General features: G+C 57.8%; 1 protein-coding gene across 1 annotated transcript in view; it reads left to right on the top strand.

The window, feature by feature from the left end:
* CLPTM1 (CLPTM1 regulator of GABA type A receptor forward trafficking) overlaps positions 1-11,476 on the top strand; it is a 28,260-nt gene extending 16,784 nt beyond the window's left edge. Inside the window, exons 6-14 of the mRNA XM_060129948.1 lie at positions 3,607-3,692; positions 4,512-4,632; positions 5,223-5,467; positions 6,541-6,634; positions 8,810-9,000; positions 9,268-9,363; positions 9,669-9,804; positions 10,462-10,629; positions 10,833-11,476. Coding sequence (XP_059985931.1) covers positions 3,607-3,692; positions 4,512-4,632; positions 5,223-5,467; positions 6,541-6,634; positions 8,810-9,000; positions 9,268-9,363; positions 9,669-9,804; positions 10,462-10,629; positions 10,833-11,092 — 1,397 coding nt within the window. The 3' untranslated portion in view covers positions 11,093-11,476. The remainder of the gene's footprint in view (positions 1-3,606; positions 3,693-4,511; positions 4,633-5,222; positions 5,468-6,540; positions 6,635-8,809; positions 9,001-9,267; positions 9,364-9,668; positions 9,805-10,461; positions 10,630-10,832) is intronic.
* The last annotated feature ends 4,329 nt before the right edge of the window (positions 11,477-15,805 follow it).

The raw sequence follows: 15,805 nt of genomic DNA, 5'->3' as shown, positions 1-15,805 counted from the left end.
TGACACGACCTCATTTTGAAACAGATTCTCTCTGCCCAGGGCATCTTTTAAAAAAAAATTTTTTTTAATCTCTTGTTATAAGTACATGGTTTAAAATTCAAGTAATTTAACCAGACAGCGACACTCATCTGTCTCCTGCTCTTCCCCTCTTGTGTTCCCCCAGTTTCCACTCCCCACAGGCAACTGCTTTAGCTGTTTCTGCTACTTAATCTCCAAGGCTCCCAATAATAAGATGATAATGCAGTTTCTTGGTTTTTCAGTTTTGACATTATCTCTTGACTTCCTTCTCTGGAAGAGGAAATCTCAACTCAGGAACATAATTTGATTAGATTCATGTTCAGCACTCAAATGGTTTTGAGTCTGTGCCTCTTCTTCCCATCTGAACCATACAGTGTGTGTAGTTTATTTTTCCTTTCCTGGCCAACATCTCCTTTTCCATGAGGTTAATAATTGTTGGCATTTTTTTGCCTGCCCTTTGTGTCTTTTGTCCTTGAGTCCACTGTCTCCTGATCGGCAGCTGTGGGACTCTCTCGCTGCACTTCAGTTTCAGCAGATCTAGAGAACAGACAGCCCCCCACACCCCCCTCCCAAAAGCCCCCCATTCCCTTCATGTGAATTTTGCGTGCTCCACCTCACTTTGATTCTGCTGCGCCTGTGGCCTTGGTTAAGATCCCTGTGGCTGTTTTGTGCGGCGCAGACAGATGTGCTTTAATTTGCATGGGTTAGGTCTTTTCCTACCTCTTCTGGTATAAAAATAACCCAAAGGATGAGAATTTTTTTTGTGACCATCTACACTGGATGAAACAAAACCCTAGTGACTGTATTTCAGTACCCAAAGCTGGTTTGGAAGAGTCCCCCAGGTGTGCTAAGCGCTGTTCTAAGCAAGTACGTCTGCGGACTGTGCTCTGTAGGGCGTTCCGCCCGGCTGGCTGGCTGGCTGGCTTCCGTGGAGCGCATCTGCGAAGATGTGGGCAGAGGCGGGCTGAGGGGTGTGGCCTGCAGGGGCCATCCCCACAGAGGTGTCCCCGAAAGTCTGGGTTACATGTGCCTGACGCGTCAGAGGTTGCTTTGAACGTGACCCACGTGGGCGGCCGCTCGCTTGCGTCCCAGCTACACCGACCAGCCACGCTCAGTGCCAGCATCTTCTGTGGTTTTGTCTCTGGTGAATGTGATCCGTGTCACTGTGTGGTGAGGTCGTGTTCATGGTCAGCGTGACAGATGTTGGTGTGGTCTGCAAAATAGAATCTGCAGCCTGTGGACCTGGGAAACCACCAGGATCCCCCAGGCTTGCCTCACACCTGGGCCCGCTTAGGGCAGGGGCTTGAAGGGACACGGAGCTGGCCACCGGCCCACTCCAGGGCATAGAGCAAGAGTGTGGGATCGGAAGAGCCCCCTCCTCCCTTCCCCAAAGGGCCAGTGATCAGCACCCTAGCACAGTACTGTCCCAGAGGGATACAGTGCCCGCCGCAGAAGGCATTGTAAGTTTTCTAAGTGGCCACGTTAAAAAAAAAAAAAAGGCCATAAAATGAACGTTAGTAATTTATTGAGGTCAACGTGTTGTCATTTCAACATGTAATCAGTATAAAAAAATTAATGAGGTACTTTCACTCTTCTTTTTCCTGCACTAAGTTTCAAATTCCAGTGTGTGTTTTGCACTCACAGCACATTTCAGTTTCAACGAGCCACATTGTCAGTGCTCAGGGTATAGTTTAACTCCAAGAAAAGGGGGCTTCTTCCTCCCTACGGAAGCCAGGTCCATCTCATATCATAACCCCATCTGGATGCCACCAAGTTACAGAATGTTCTCCACCTGAGCCAGAGCCTCTCGCCTCTGGTGCTGGCCGGGCACGGTCCCTCCCTGCCCTGGACAGCCTCTCATGGGTGTGGAAGACAGCAGCGGAGCATGTCCCCGGGGAATTTATTCTCCAGTATGCCCACCCTTGGGTGTTTACCGCTTTCCCCTGACGTGGGAGCAAGGTCTCAAATGCGTTAATTGTGATAGAAGTGATGGGATGATATTCATGGAAACCGTAAAAGCAGCTGGCCCCCGGGCTGAAACCCTGAGTCAATTCCCAGAAGTGGTTTTGAACTTGAGCTCAGCCATAGACTCCAGAAGCCCCTGGTTCTGAGCGGGTGGGAGGGATCTGGGCCCTGTGGCGTGTGTCAGTGTGACATGCAGGCGTGCTCTGCCGGCTGGGCTCTGTAGAGCAGAGAGCCACTTCGCACTGGTCCTGCCCAGAAGAGGCGAGGCTTTAATCCCCATTCTCCAGAGGGGGGACTGAGGCCCGGGGAGGTGATGTAGCTCAGCAACGTCCCTCAGTTCATGGGAGGCAGAGCCAGGATGTGACCCCAGGGCCCCCGCTCTTGGCCAGCTCCCTCTTCCATTTCCCCATCTCCCTAGCACCTGGGGGCAGGATGGAGAAGTCACAGGAGGGACAGGCCATGTGTTGTCCCAGCATAAGGGGGAGCTGAAGAGTTAGCAGACCCGATGGAGGCGGGGAGATGGAGCGTGAACAAGCACGAGCCCTGTCGTCCTGGCATGTCTTGGCAGGGCTTGGGGCAGCGTGGCAGGGAGCCCGTGTCTGACCTGGCCTCTGCAAGAGGAAGTGAGGTCCACTCCTGCCCGGGGATTCACAGCCCCAAAATATTTCTCGCGTTGGCGGCTCTGGGCCTTCTCCGGCCCTGTCTCGGCCCACCTGTTTATATTTATCAATGCTGCTGTTCGTCACTGCGGGGGGATACGGCAGGGCCCGAAACGGGTCCGGCCCCACCTGGGGTTTGCAGACTGGTTGAGGGGGCAGACAGCAAACAAGTAAACCAGTGGGCAGGTGAACCAGTGGGTCGTGATGAACTGTGGTGAAGGAAACAGAAATGGCGAGGAACCCACCCGGGCTCCAGGAGCCGCCTTCAGTGGAGTGGGCGGAAGGGACATTTAACCAGGGGCTGGAAGGGGGAGAAGGAGCCAACCAGGAAGATCCCAGCCATGCTGGATCCCTGCCGGGGAGGCGCAGCAGCACGTCTGCAGGCCCAAGGTCGGCGCATTTGAGGAGAAAGGAGTGGGGTGCGCAAGGATGAGAGGTGGCGAGGGCTGAGGTTGGTGGGGCCGTGGTGAGCACGTCAGGGGCCCTGCCCGGGGCAGCGGGAGCTGTCTAGGATTCTGAGGCAGTGGGATGACTCGATCAGTTACTTGGATCTTAGGGGCAAGAGTGGCCACTGGGAGGCCAGTGAGGAGGTGACTGCGGTCATCCAGGAGGGGGCGCCGTGGCCGGCCTGGGGTGGGGCTCTGGAGGTGGGAGGCCGTGCTCGTATCTGAGGCATGTGCCGGAGGGGCCATTCACCCGGGGTGGGCTGATGGAACAGATGCAGCAAATCCTGGAGGAGGAGACTCCTGGTGCAATTTGGTGGATGCCGGTGTCACTGTAAAGATGGGGAACCTGGGACTGGGGTGAGATTTGAGAAGGCAGTGCAGGCCTTCTGGTTGCCGTCGTCGGTTGGTGGGTGGAAGAGTGGGAGCCGGGAACCGGGTGGGCAGAGGCCTGGGGCCTGGGGCCCGCGAGTGCCAGCAGGTCTCACATCCACCCCCTTTCCCTGCCTCCTCGCCCTCAGTGATCAACAAATACAAGCGCCGGCGGTTTCAGAAAACCAAGAACCTGTTGACGGGAGAGACGGAAGCTGACCCAGAAATGATCAAGGTAAACACGAGCAGAGCCGTCGAGTTCTGGGGGTGCCGTCCGGCCCGTTCCCAGCCCAGCAGCCGGACCACGGGGGTTGTCTTCTGACACCACCACTGAGCCGCTGGCAGCCGGGGGCTTTCACCTTTCTGAGCCTCAGTTTCCCTCCCTGGAAACTGGGTTAGAACGTAGAGCTAGCTCTCAGGGAGTGGGGGCGTTGCCGGCGAGGTTACAGCTGGCCTCCAGCAGTGGCAGGGCGGGTGCTCTGTGCACCGTACACGCACCCACCTGGAAGCCTCGCGCCAGCCCTGTTGGGTGAGTCCCGTCACAAGGAGACTTACACGAAGTATCACAGCCAGGAAGTGGCAGGGCTGGGATTCACACCCAAGCAGCCGGACCCCAGAGCCCGGGCTCGGCCCGGCACAGATGAGGTACCTGCTAACGTTGGCTCTAGAAGGAATACGCCCGGTTAATCCGGGGATGTTAACCCCTGGTGGCACCCAGAGTCTTTCTCTCTCCACGAGGTGGTTCCAGGCGGGAGGGCGGCCCCTGAGTACGGAGGCTGCACGCAGGTCCCACACTGTGCGGTCGTGAGGCTGTACTTTGCAGCCTGGTGCGCCGTGCCATCCATATGGGCAGACCTGGGTTTTCTGCTCCGTCAGGTGGCTGGGGGCAGCCAGGGCAGCGGGGTCCAGAGGCTGGTGCGGGGACTGGCCAGGGTGAGCCCTCGGCCAGCGGTCGCTGTGGTGGTTGCTCTTCTGCTGTCGCGACTGTCACGGGAGTCCTCAGGAGGAAGCGAGCAGGTGCCTCTGAGACCCACCACCCCCTGTCTCCCCTCAGAGGGCTGAGGATTACGGGCCTGTGGAGGTGATCTCCCACTGGCACCCCAACATCACCATCAACATTGTGGACGACCACACGCCGTGGGTGAAGGGCAGCGTGCCTCCTCCCCTGGACCAGTGTGAGCCCCCGGCCACCCGCTCGGGCTCCTGACCAGGCCATTTTCTTGTCTCCTGGCCCCACCCCCAGCCCGAGATCTTTGACTAGGTCTCCACCCTCCCAAGCTTCCTGCCCCGCCCCTCTAGACACTCCCCTTTCTCTTCCTCCCACACCCCTTGGTGACCCCAGCCCTGACCACCTTGTGTCCAAACTGGTCTCATCCAGCTATGAGCTTTTTTCGGAAAAGGTGCATCCATTGCCAGCCTTGGAAATTGGGGCAGCATCACTTAGGAACCCAGGTTTCTGACTTCTTTTACTGAAGCCTGACGAGTGGAGAGCCTTGGGGCAGCCACAGTCTGGAGCTGAGCTGCAGCTGTCCCCTTCAGCCAGGGCCTACCCAGCCCTCCCTAGCCTGCCCTCTCCCTGACTCCTTGGCACAGCCCAGAAATGTTCCCTGTGCCCCAGTCTCTGTCCCAGGGGCCCCACTGGATCCCTGCAAACATCCGAATTTGACACCTTTGTCCTCGGAGGCTGAGGGGTCTCCCCACGCCCGTGGGTGCCTGTGGCCTCTGGTCCAGGCTGAGCGGTAACCCCTGCCCCGTGTGCCTGCAGATGTGAAGTTTGATGCCGTGAGCGGTGACTACTACCCCATCATCTACTTCAACGACTACTGGAACCTGCAGAAGGACTACTACCCCATCAACGAGAGTCTGGCCAGCCTGCCCCTCCGCGTCTCCTTCTGCCCGCTCTCGCTCTGGCGCTGGCAGCTCTACGCTGCCCAGAGCACCAAGTCGCCCTGGAACTTCCTGGGCGACGAGCTGTACGAGCAGTCAGATGAGGAGCAGGACTCGGTGAAGGTGGGGGGGGTGGCGGGAGGCTCCCAGCCCCTTCCTGGCGGCAGGAGGGGAAGGGGAAGTGGGCCAGGCCGATGGCCTGGGGGCTGCGAGCGGATGCTCCCCTGCCCACAGTTTCACAACCTCCCAGCCGCCCTCCCTGCAGTGGGCAGGAAACGCACTCGGCCCTCTGGCTCTGGCTGACTCTGGGGGTCCTGCCTCTGAGGCTTCCACGGGCCTCCTTTTTTTTTTTTTTTTTTACATTTATTTACTTATTTTTGGCTGCGTTGGGTCTTCACTGCTGCTCACGGGCTTTTTCTAGTTGCAGTGAGTGGGCGCTACTCTTCGTTGCGGTGCGCGGGCTTCTCATTGTAGTGGCTTCTCTTGTTGCGGAGCACGGGCTCAGTAGTTGTGGCTCACGGGCTCTAGAGCGCAGGCTCAGTAGCTGTGGCTCAGGGGCTTATTTGCTCCGCGGTACATGGGATCTTCCCAGACCAGGGCTCGAACCCGTGTCCCCTGCATTGGCAGGCGGATTCTTAACCACTGCGCCACCAGGGAAGTCCCCATGGTCCTCCTTGTCACGGCTTTTCTGTTTGCAAGGCCTGGCCCTCAGGGTCTGGATCTACCCCTCCCTGCTTCTTCGGCCCCATGTTGTGCCTCCGACTTTGGGCTCTGACTCCATGTGTCTGCTCCCTCTCACTGTGTCCTTGAATATTCTTCTCTGCCTGTGTCTGTCTTGTTGAGCCTGGTCTGTGCTTGCCCAGGGCTGTCTTTGGTGTTGGGTTTCTGTCCCTGGCTCTGACAGTCCCTTCATCTCTCTCAGTTGTTTCTCTGCCTACCCCCATCACTGTCTCCCCATCTCTCCTCTGTCTCCATCTTTCTCCCTCCCTCTCCGTGCATCCCTCGCCCACCTCTCTGTGCGCATCTACCCATCTCTGACCTGCTCTCCTCCCGGCCAGCACCACACCCCGCTGGGAAGCCCTGGGGTCAGGTCTGGGGAATATCAGGAGGTTCTTCCAGGGCCCAGAGCAAGGAGAGATGGGTCGGCTGATGAGGGCACGGCAGCGCTCACAGCATCTCCCCCACCCCCACCCCAGGTTGCCCTCCTAGAGACCAACCCGTACCTGCTGGCGCTCACCATCATCGTGTCCATTGTCCACAGTGTCTTTGAGTTCCTGGCCTTCAAGAACGGTAAGGGTGGGACCCTGGGCCCCGTGAGAGGCCGTGGGGGACTGGGGACAAGGGGGTGTGTGGTGGGAGGATAGGGCCTGCTCCCTCCCTCTTCCTCTTGAGCCCTCCCCCTACCTGGGGCCTGTCAGCCCCACTCTCCAGAGGCCTGGTGAGCAGCCGCCAACTCCCAGCCCAGAAACTCCCATCTACCGGGCGTGGCGCTGGGGGAGGGGCTGGGCCTGGCGTTCTGGCAAAGGCCAGGACAGCCGCCAGGAAGCAGGGCCGGGGAACTCCAAGGCGGGGAGCAGGGAAGCCCCAGAGCTGCTTCTGTCGCCCTGCCCGGCAGGCCGCCTGTTGGGGAAGACCCCTCGGGTTGAGTGGATAGGGCCCACCTGAGTTGGGAAAGTGACAGCCCTGTCCCAGAGGGCCCTGAGGTTCCAAAGGCCAGCAGTGGTGATGGCCAGCGTTTGAGGGGGACCGGCCACATGCCAGGCACGGTTGGAGCGCCCTCCAGTGAGCGCATTGAGCCCTGCAGCCACAGCCCCGTGAGGAAGCGTCGTTACCCCCGCTATCATAGCAAGGACCCGGAGGCTTGGGGAGGTTGGTTACCTGCCCACAGTCACACAGCTCCCAAGTGGCAAGGCCAGGATTTAGATCCAGGCAGCCTTCTCCGTACTCCAGGCCCTGCTGGCCACTTCTTCCTTGTCCTAGAGAACCCTGGTCTGAAGGAGGCCTGCTGCTCTGCAGCTTCTGGAGGTGGCAGTAGTAATGGGTATTATTATTATCATCATCATTCTTATTAAGAGGACATTGCCATGATTGAGTTACCTTCTGGAAAATTATGACATCAAAACCAAACAGTAAGTGGTGCTCACCCCAGTAGGGAGGCATGTGTTAGCCGTGGTGCATGGAGCCCTGGCTGTGCCAGGTGGGCGCATGCTTGCAAACGCTCTTGCTGACTGCAAGCTGGGTCCCCTAGGGTCCCTTTTTCCCTAATGACAGATGAAGGCACAGAGGGGGTGGTTACTTGCTCAGGGTCACAGAGCAAGGGCATGGGCCCTGGGCGAGCCCGGCCTTACACCCCGTGCTTGCTGCCTCTCTGGTCTGAGGCAGAACTCGGATCCACCCACCCCCACCAGAACGCTGTCTTCAGACGCATTCTTCCCAGTTAGGATTGGGGGGGCTCCTGTGAGTGTCCCCTTCATATCTCCTCAGGGTTTGATGGTTTGAAGGGAGAGGTGTAAGCCTACCGGGTGTGCTGGAGCTCTGGAATCAGGGTCAGAGCCGGAGGGGTGGCCAGCACCCGGGTCTCGCCCCTGTGTGACCTCGGGCATGGCTTCTCGCCTGGAAGACGGGCATCGTGCTGGGTCGGCCTGCTGTGGCGGCAGGTGTTGGACACACAGCCCAGGCAGAGTCCAGCGGTGCCGTTTTCCTCGTCTGGCCGATGGGAAGACCAGGGCTGGGAGAGGGGCTGAGCTGGGCCCTGTGGGGGGTGGCGGGGGCCCGGGAGAGTAGTACTGGAAGAAGCTCTGGTTGGAGAGCAGAGCCCATGATCCACTGTGCATGTCCTGAGCGTGTCTGTGGGCCGGTCCCTTTTTTTTTTTTTTTTTTTGGCCACACCTCGCGGCATGCGGGATCTTAGTGCCCTGACCAGGGATTAAACCCACGCCCACTGCAGTGAAAGCGCGGAGTCTTAACCACTGGACCACCAGGGAATGTGGGCTGGTTCCTTCACAGGTTCGGGGTGGTGGGCTGGAAGAGGCGGTCTTGAAGTGCATGTCCCAGACCTTCCCACCCAGCGGAGGCGCCACGGTGCCACGGCGGACAGCTCAGGTCTGTTGTCACACAGACCCGGCTTCCATGCAGATTCCGCCGGGTCAGGCTGTGTGGCCTTAGGGATGTGGCACATGGCAGCAGTCTCCGCCACCGTCACTGCCAGGCAAGGGACCGACCGCACCCTGGGGGGCAGGGTGTGTCCAGTGTGAGGCTGCAGAGATCCTGCCTGCCTGGGGCTCCGGCTGGCGCCTGTGGAGCAGACTCTCACCACAAGGGGGAGTAGTGTGCACCCTCCTCCCGTGGCATACCCAGCGCCGCCCCGGGGGTGTGAGGAGGACGGAGGACGGGTCTTGAGGGAGCTGCGGGAGGGACTCGGGGGCTCCTCACCCTCCTGGCTTCCTCCCCAACTCCTGTGCACAGATATCCAGTTCTGGAACAGCCGGCAGTCCCTGGAGGGCCTGTCCGTGCGCTCCGTCTTCTTTGGCGTCTTCCAGTCTTTCGTGGTCCTCCTCTATATCCTGGACAATGAGACCAACTTCGTGGTCCAGGTCAGCGTCTTCATCGGGGTCCTTATCGACCTCTGGAAGATCACCAAGGTCATGGATGTCCGGGTAAGGCCAGGCTGCCATGCTGTTTCAGAAGCTGCCAGGGGTTGGGAGCAGGGTCGTGTGGCCCAGCCAGACCCTGGAGCTGGCCCCTAGGGGATTCCCAATGCCTGCCACACTCCCAAGACCAAGGGGATTTTCGCACCAGGGGATTTTTCGGGTCACACGTGGGGCAGGGGAACTGGGAACGGTGGGGAAGGGCAGGAGCTGGAACTGGCTTGGGGGACAGGAGCCAGCGTGGCAGCTGACTGCAACCTCCCTCCCTGTCCACAGCTGGACCGGGAGCACAAGGTGGCAGGACTCTTCCCCCGCCCAACCTTCAAAGACAAGTCAACATACGTTGAGTCTTCGACCAAAGTGTATGACGACGTGAGTGTCCCCCACAGTGGGCCTCAGGGAGGGTCTGCAGGTACCCACACGCTCCTGGGGACCCAGGACATGGCTAGGATGTCTGCCTGTCAGCTGACAGCCCCATGCTTCATGGCTTGCATCATACCCTCTAGTGTCCCCTGGCTGCCACATATGCTTCCTGGCCGAGTCCAGAGTTCCCAGGGCCACCTGGAAATTCCCCCGGGCTGGCCTGCCAGACCAGGTGTGGGTGTGTGAGGGCGGGGAGCAGGGGTGCCAGGTGGGGCCCAAGGAGCTGGGTCCCAGCCCCACCTTGTGCCCCACAGATGGCGTTCCGGTACCTGTCTTGGATCCTCTTCCCACTCCTGGGCTGCTATGCCGTCTACAGCCTCCTGTACCTGGAGCACAAGGGCTGGTACTCCTGGGTGCTCAGCATGCTCTATGGCTTCCTGCTGACCTTCGGTGAGCAGGCCCTCACCATACGCGGCCCCCGCAGTCAGCCAGGCGTCCAGCAGCAGTCCTCAGCCGCGTGCTGGGCCGTGCTGGGCCTCGGCAGTGAGCGAGTCAGCCGGGCCCCGCCCTCCCGGCACTTGGGGTCCAGTGCGGGAGACAGACCTGTCTCCAGACAGGGACACTTCAGGGGGAGCAGGGGTGGCACGTGGACAGCCTCAGAGAGGTGCCCGGTCCGGTCTTGGGAGTCAGGGAGGGCTTCCAGGAAGCCTTGGACAGTGCATTTCAGTCCTCGTCCTCAGGGGAACGGACAGAGTAAACAGACAAGTGAGTTACAGCCTGTGATGAGTGCTCTGAAGGGGCCAGGGTGAGAGTGCCGTGGAGGCTGGTCAGGTGTCCCTGACCTCCATCATCACCTCTCCGAGGAGATGATACGTAAACTGAGGCCTGAAAGGTGCCAAGGAAGGAGCTGTGCAGAGATCTGTCAGAAGGCAGAGCAAGTCCGAAGGCCCTGAGGTAGGATGTGCCTGGGGTGTTGGAAGCAGCACGGGGGCCAGTGTGGCTGGGACAGAGTGAGTGAAGGGACAGAGGCCAGAAATGCAGTCAAAGAGGTGGAGGGTCAGGACGCCCCTTCCTCTGCTCATGGATGCCCCTTCCTCACCGCCGCAGGCTTCATCACCATGACACCCCAGCTCTTCATCAACTACAAGCTCAAGTCTGTGGCCCACCTGCCCTGGCGCATGCTCACCTACAAGGCCCTCAACACCTTCATTGATGACCTGTTCGCCTTTGTCATCAAGATGCCTGTTATGTACCGGATCGGCTGCCTGCGGGACGGTGAGGCCCGGTGGGCAGGTGGGTGGGCTGGCCGGCAGGCTCCCACCAGAGCTGGGCACGGGCAGGGCCCTGGTCTGAGGGAGGCGCGCCGGCCTCAGCCTGGGGGCTCAGCCCACTCTTTGCAGGACCCCCTGCCCCGAGTCTGACAGTGAGCCGGTGGGCCCTGCCCCTCCCCTCACGCTGCCCCCTCGCCCCACCCCCAGATGTGGTCTTCTTCATCTACCTCTACCAACGGTGGATCTACCGCGTCGACCCCACGCGGGTGAACGAGTTTGGCATGAGTGGCGAGGCCCCGACAGCAGCAGGGGCCCTCCCACCGGCCCCCGCCCCCCCCACGACCACCGCCGCCGCCAGGGAGGAGGCCTCCATACCCCCGCCCACCAGGCCCACCCAGGGGGCCAGCTCTGACAGCGAGCCCCAGGAAGCCCCTCCAAAGCCAGCAGAGGACAAAAAAAGGGATTAGCCGCTCCTGGTGACCCCCACCCCTGCCGCCCCGGCCCCCTCGCCTCCCCTCCCGGTCGCCGCTTCCCTGGACAGATCGGGCTGGGGCCCGGTGTGTGGTGTGGGGGCCAGGGCGCGTCGTTTGTGGAGGCACCATCTGTCTGTCCCTCTGTGTTTCCAGCCATCTCGCCCCGCCAGCCCAACACCATCAGGAATCATGGTGAAGCTGACATGGCACTGCCGAGGGGGTGGGCCAGGCGGGGCAGGGGCCGGGCCCCTCTTTGGGACACCCACGGCCGTCCATCATCTTGTCCCTCGATCCCCCACCACTCCCTCCTCCCAGACCGCCGCCCTTTAACACAGTCTGGATTTAATAAATTCATATGGGTGTTTAACTTAAACTCAACAGAGCCCCCCGTCTTGTGCCTTCCTTCCCCTGCCACCTTGGAGAGCAGGTGGGGGTGTCTCTCCTGAGTCCGGCAGGGAGACGGAGACCTGCAGGACGCGGGACATGCTAAACTGGGGACAGTGACCTTCTGGGCCAGGCCCTTTCTCCTCCTCCTCCCTCTCCCAGGAGCCCTCTGAGGGGGCTTCCGTAACCGTCCCCATTTCACAGATTGGGAAGCGGCTCGCCACGACCTCACCGCACCAGTGCTCTTAACCACGAGACCCGCCGAGGCGCAGAGCCTCGCCTGTGCCACTGATTATCTCCTGGCCTCACACAGCCCAGCAGGGCAGGATGCCGTCCCATTAGCCTGCCTTGTTCAGCAATCCTGGGACCTTGGCTGCCTGACCTTGCTTCTCTGGGCTTATGAGCTCGTCTCCAGGGGACCCTGGGAGTGAATCCTGGCTCAGAGTGGTGCCCAGCTGTAGCGGCCATAGCTTTTGGGGTGTCAGCACCCTCAGGGCTGCCTGTGCCAAGGACCCAGCCAGACTCTTAGTATGTGGCGCGTATGCCTTCCCAGCAAGCTGGGTACCAGAACTGTTCACCCACTTTGTGGATGAGGAGACTGAGGCCCCTGGGTGACCCTGCACTCTGAGGGGTTGGGACCCCACATTCCCAGGTTTTATTTTTTGGGGGGGTGTTCTCATCAACACTTCTGGGAGAGGAGGCCCGGGGCTGGGAACCAAGCCAGGTTCCCCTGGGCTCCACCACCACAGTGCCCTGCAGAGCCAGGCAGGGAATCCATGAGGTCCCAGGAGAGTTGTGTGCAGACACCTATGTACACACACACTCTGCAGGCTCCATCGCTGAGTCAGCCACAGACATGCTCTACTCCCTCCCCTGCTGTGCATCAGTACCTGCTGAGCTCATAGAACCAAGCCGGGTGTCGGCTTTCAGGCCACCTAAACTCACTGACCTACCCCCCCTGCCCAAATCCTCATCCCACAGTCTTTGGCAGGGCCTGTGAGCTGTACCCCACAATTGCTTGGCATTCTCACCTCTTCACTTGCACTGAGACCACCCGGTCCCGGCTCCTCCTCATAGGCTGGGATCCCAGCTCAGCCTCTTCCCTGGTCCCCTGCTCCTCCCATTCACTTTTCATCCAGCCTGGGCCACGTGTGGGATCTTAGTTCCTGGACCAGGAACTAAGTGGAAGTTAGTGCTTCCTGCAGTGGAAGCATGGAGTCTTTTTTTTTTTTTTTTTTTTACCATCTTAACCATTTTTTTAAAATTTATTTTTGGCTGATTTGGGTCTTTGTTGCTGCGCGCGGGCCTTCTCTAGTTGCGGCGAGCTTCGTTGCAGTGTGCTGGCTTCTCAGTGTGGTGGCTTCCCTTGTCGCGGAACATGGGCTATAGGCGCACAGGCTTCAGTAGCTGTGGCGCACAGGCTTAGTTGCTCCGCGGCATGTGGGATCTTCCTGGACCAGGGATGGAACCCATGTCCCCTGCATTGGCAGGAGGATTCTTAACCACTGACCAACCAGGGAAGTCCCCAGCAGCCAGAACTTTCTGAAGCACAAACTTGACCCTGCCCGTTCTTTGTTCAGAACCTACCATGGCTCCCCAGTACCCTTGGGAGAAGAGCCCAGCCTGCTAACTGTGGTGAACGATACCTTGGGGGGAGGGGACTTACTAACTCCTACAGCCTCATCTCCCTTGCTCTAAGTAGCTGTGAATGCTTACCTCCTGGCACCCCTCCCTAAACTGAGACACACCTCCAGGCACGCAACTCTTCACCTTGCCCTATGCATCCTCCAGGTTGTAGCTCCATGGCTCCTCCTCCAGGAAACCCTTCCTGACCACCTCCTCTGGGACACTGCCCCCCACCCACCAGCTCCCTGGGTTCCCACATCCCAGCCCTGCCTGCTGTGGGTCATCATTACCTGGAGACAGGTCTTTCTCCACTGGACTGAGCCCTGTGAGGACAGAGCCAGAGCTGTCTTGGTCACTGCTGTGTCCACAGCACAAGAGGAGTCGCTCTGGGATCATTTGCTGAGTGCATGTTTGCATAATCCTGACTTTCACAGACACAGGCACACAGCCAGAAGTGTGGACCTTGATGAGGTCTGCATTAAGACATCGGTGGAGAGACTGACATACAGTCAGTCAACAAATGTTTCCTGAGCCCCTCCCCTGGACATTGCTTTGAGCTGGGGGTTCTGTGTACACAGCAGGGATCAAGACAGCCCCAGGCCTGCCCTCATGGGGCTCAGACCCCCACAGAAATCCTGAACGCTGAGGATTTCTGATGTGTCCTTTCAGCCGTTGACCCAACAAACAGTTGTGAGGCCTGACATTTCAAGGGACAGAGGGGAATCAGGTAGGCTCCTACTCCTACACGTAGGAGCCACTATTCAACAGTTATTATCATGAGCCAAGCTCTAGTCTAAGTGCTGCATGTGGTTCGCTTCCTTAAATTTAATATTACCCATCTCCACTACTTCCCCAGCTGTCACTCCACTCCAGCCTCCTTGCGATTTGTTCCTTCAACATTGCCATGCATGTTCCCACCTCAGGGCCTTTGCACTTGCTCTTCCCTGTGCCTTGAACACTCTTCCCTAGATATCCACATGGATCCTTCACTGTCTCAGCTGTCTGCTCAGATGTCACCTTAGACCCTCCCTAAACTTCCTAACCCAAATATTACCCTTCAAACTCAAGCCATGTATCCTGCTTTAATCGTCTGTAAGACTGCCATCACCATCAGACATATATTTGCTTATCTCTTTTCCATCTGTCTCCCCCACTTGGATTTCAGTTCCATGATGGCAGGGGCTTTTGTCTATCGTGTTGTGTGCTGTGTCTCCAGCTTTTGGAGCAGTGCCTGGTACTGTTACCCTGTGTGCAATGACTCTAAGTCAGATGTTCACAAGAGCAGATGAGAAAACTGAAACCCAGAGAAATTAAGCAATGTGTCCGAAGTCTCACAAAGTAATGTGACATAAAGTGCTAGAACAGCGCCTAGCATATGGAAGAGGTCTATACGTGTCAACTATTATCAGTATTTAATCCTCACAACCATCCTATTACACCCATTTTACAGATGAGGAAACAGAGGCTTGCAGAGATGAAGTCAGTTTCCTGAGGTCTCCTAGTAAGTGACAGACCTAGGATTTGAACTTAGGCAGGCTGATTCTGAACCTTCAAATCATAGCGTTTCTGGCAATGCCCTTGTCATATGCAGACTACAGCCTGCAGGCCAAAACCAGCATTTTCCAGTTTTTCTGTAATTTTTAGATGTTTTAAGTGGTTGGAGAAAATCTCAAGAAGAATATTTTGTTTCACGTGAAAGTTATACAAAATGCAAATTTCAGTGTCCATAAAATAACGTTTTATTGGAGCACAGTCATGCTCGTTGTTTCTGTATGGTCTTTGGCAGATTTCGTGCTGTGGCAGAGTTGAGTTTTGAAACCGTCTGGCCCTTAAAGCCTAAAGCAGAGCATATTTTCTATCTGGCCCTTTGCAGAAAAAGTCTGCTCCATATTTTGCATTATAGCAGTAGTTCTCCAACTTGAGCTTGCATCATATCACCTGAAGGGCTGGGCCACAACCTTGAGAACTGTTGTAGACTAGCCTGCCTCCTACGAGCAGGTGCCAGGGCTGGCTTGGTGAGCGCTGTGCCCGAGTACCCAGTGCAGGCTCTGGCACACAGCAGGTGCTCAATAAATGTATGTCGACTGAATCAGTGAGTCCACGTAGGCCATGAAGAGTAGAAATGGAACACTCCAACTTTTCACAGGGAGACAGAGGACATCAAACCTTGGCTCTGTGGTCTGAGGGTGCCCGGCATCCAAGCCGGGACCTAATGTCATCCCATCTTTCTTAGGAACAGGCCTAGAAATGTGATCTAACCAAATGGCTGCCCCTCTTTGAGCCCCAGTCTCCTCCTCTCTGCAGTAATTCCAATTCTATCACCTTCCTCTGATGCTGGTGCAAGGTGTGAGGTATCTGTGAGGCCCCCAGGTAAGCCCAGGGGTCAGGCACTCAGCTCAATATGTATCCTGGGGGCTACACTGTTACCATTCCTGGACTAAGTTACTGAGCCTTTGAGCTGAAAGTGCTACGGGCTATTAGGAAACTTGGAGGAGCTGTGGGGAGGAATAAAACATCCATCCATTCACTTAGTAAAAACTTATTGGGCACCTACTGTTTTTCAAGCGCCGTTCTGGGTGCTGGGGATACAGCAAGGAACAAAACAGACAAGTCCTACAGCTGACATCCTAGCTTTAAACTTTTACGTAGGATCACTCCCGATTTACTCAGGTTAAGGAACTGAGCTGTAGAGAGACT

This window comes from Lagenorhynchus albirostris, chromosome 19, assembly GCF_949774975.1.
Source record: "Lagenorhynchus albirostris chromosome 19, mLagAlb1.1, whole genome shotgun sequence".
NCBI classification, from domain to species: domain Eukaryota; kingdom Metazoa; phylum Chordata; class Mammalia; order Artiodactyla; family Delphinidae; genus Lagenorhynchus; species Lagenorhynchus albirostris.
This window is presented reverse-complemented; position numbering and strand designations above follow the sequence as displayed.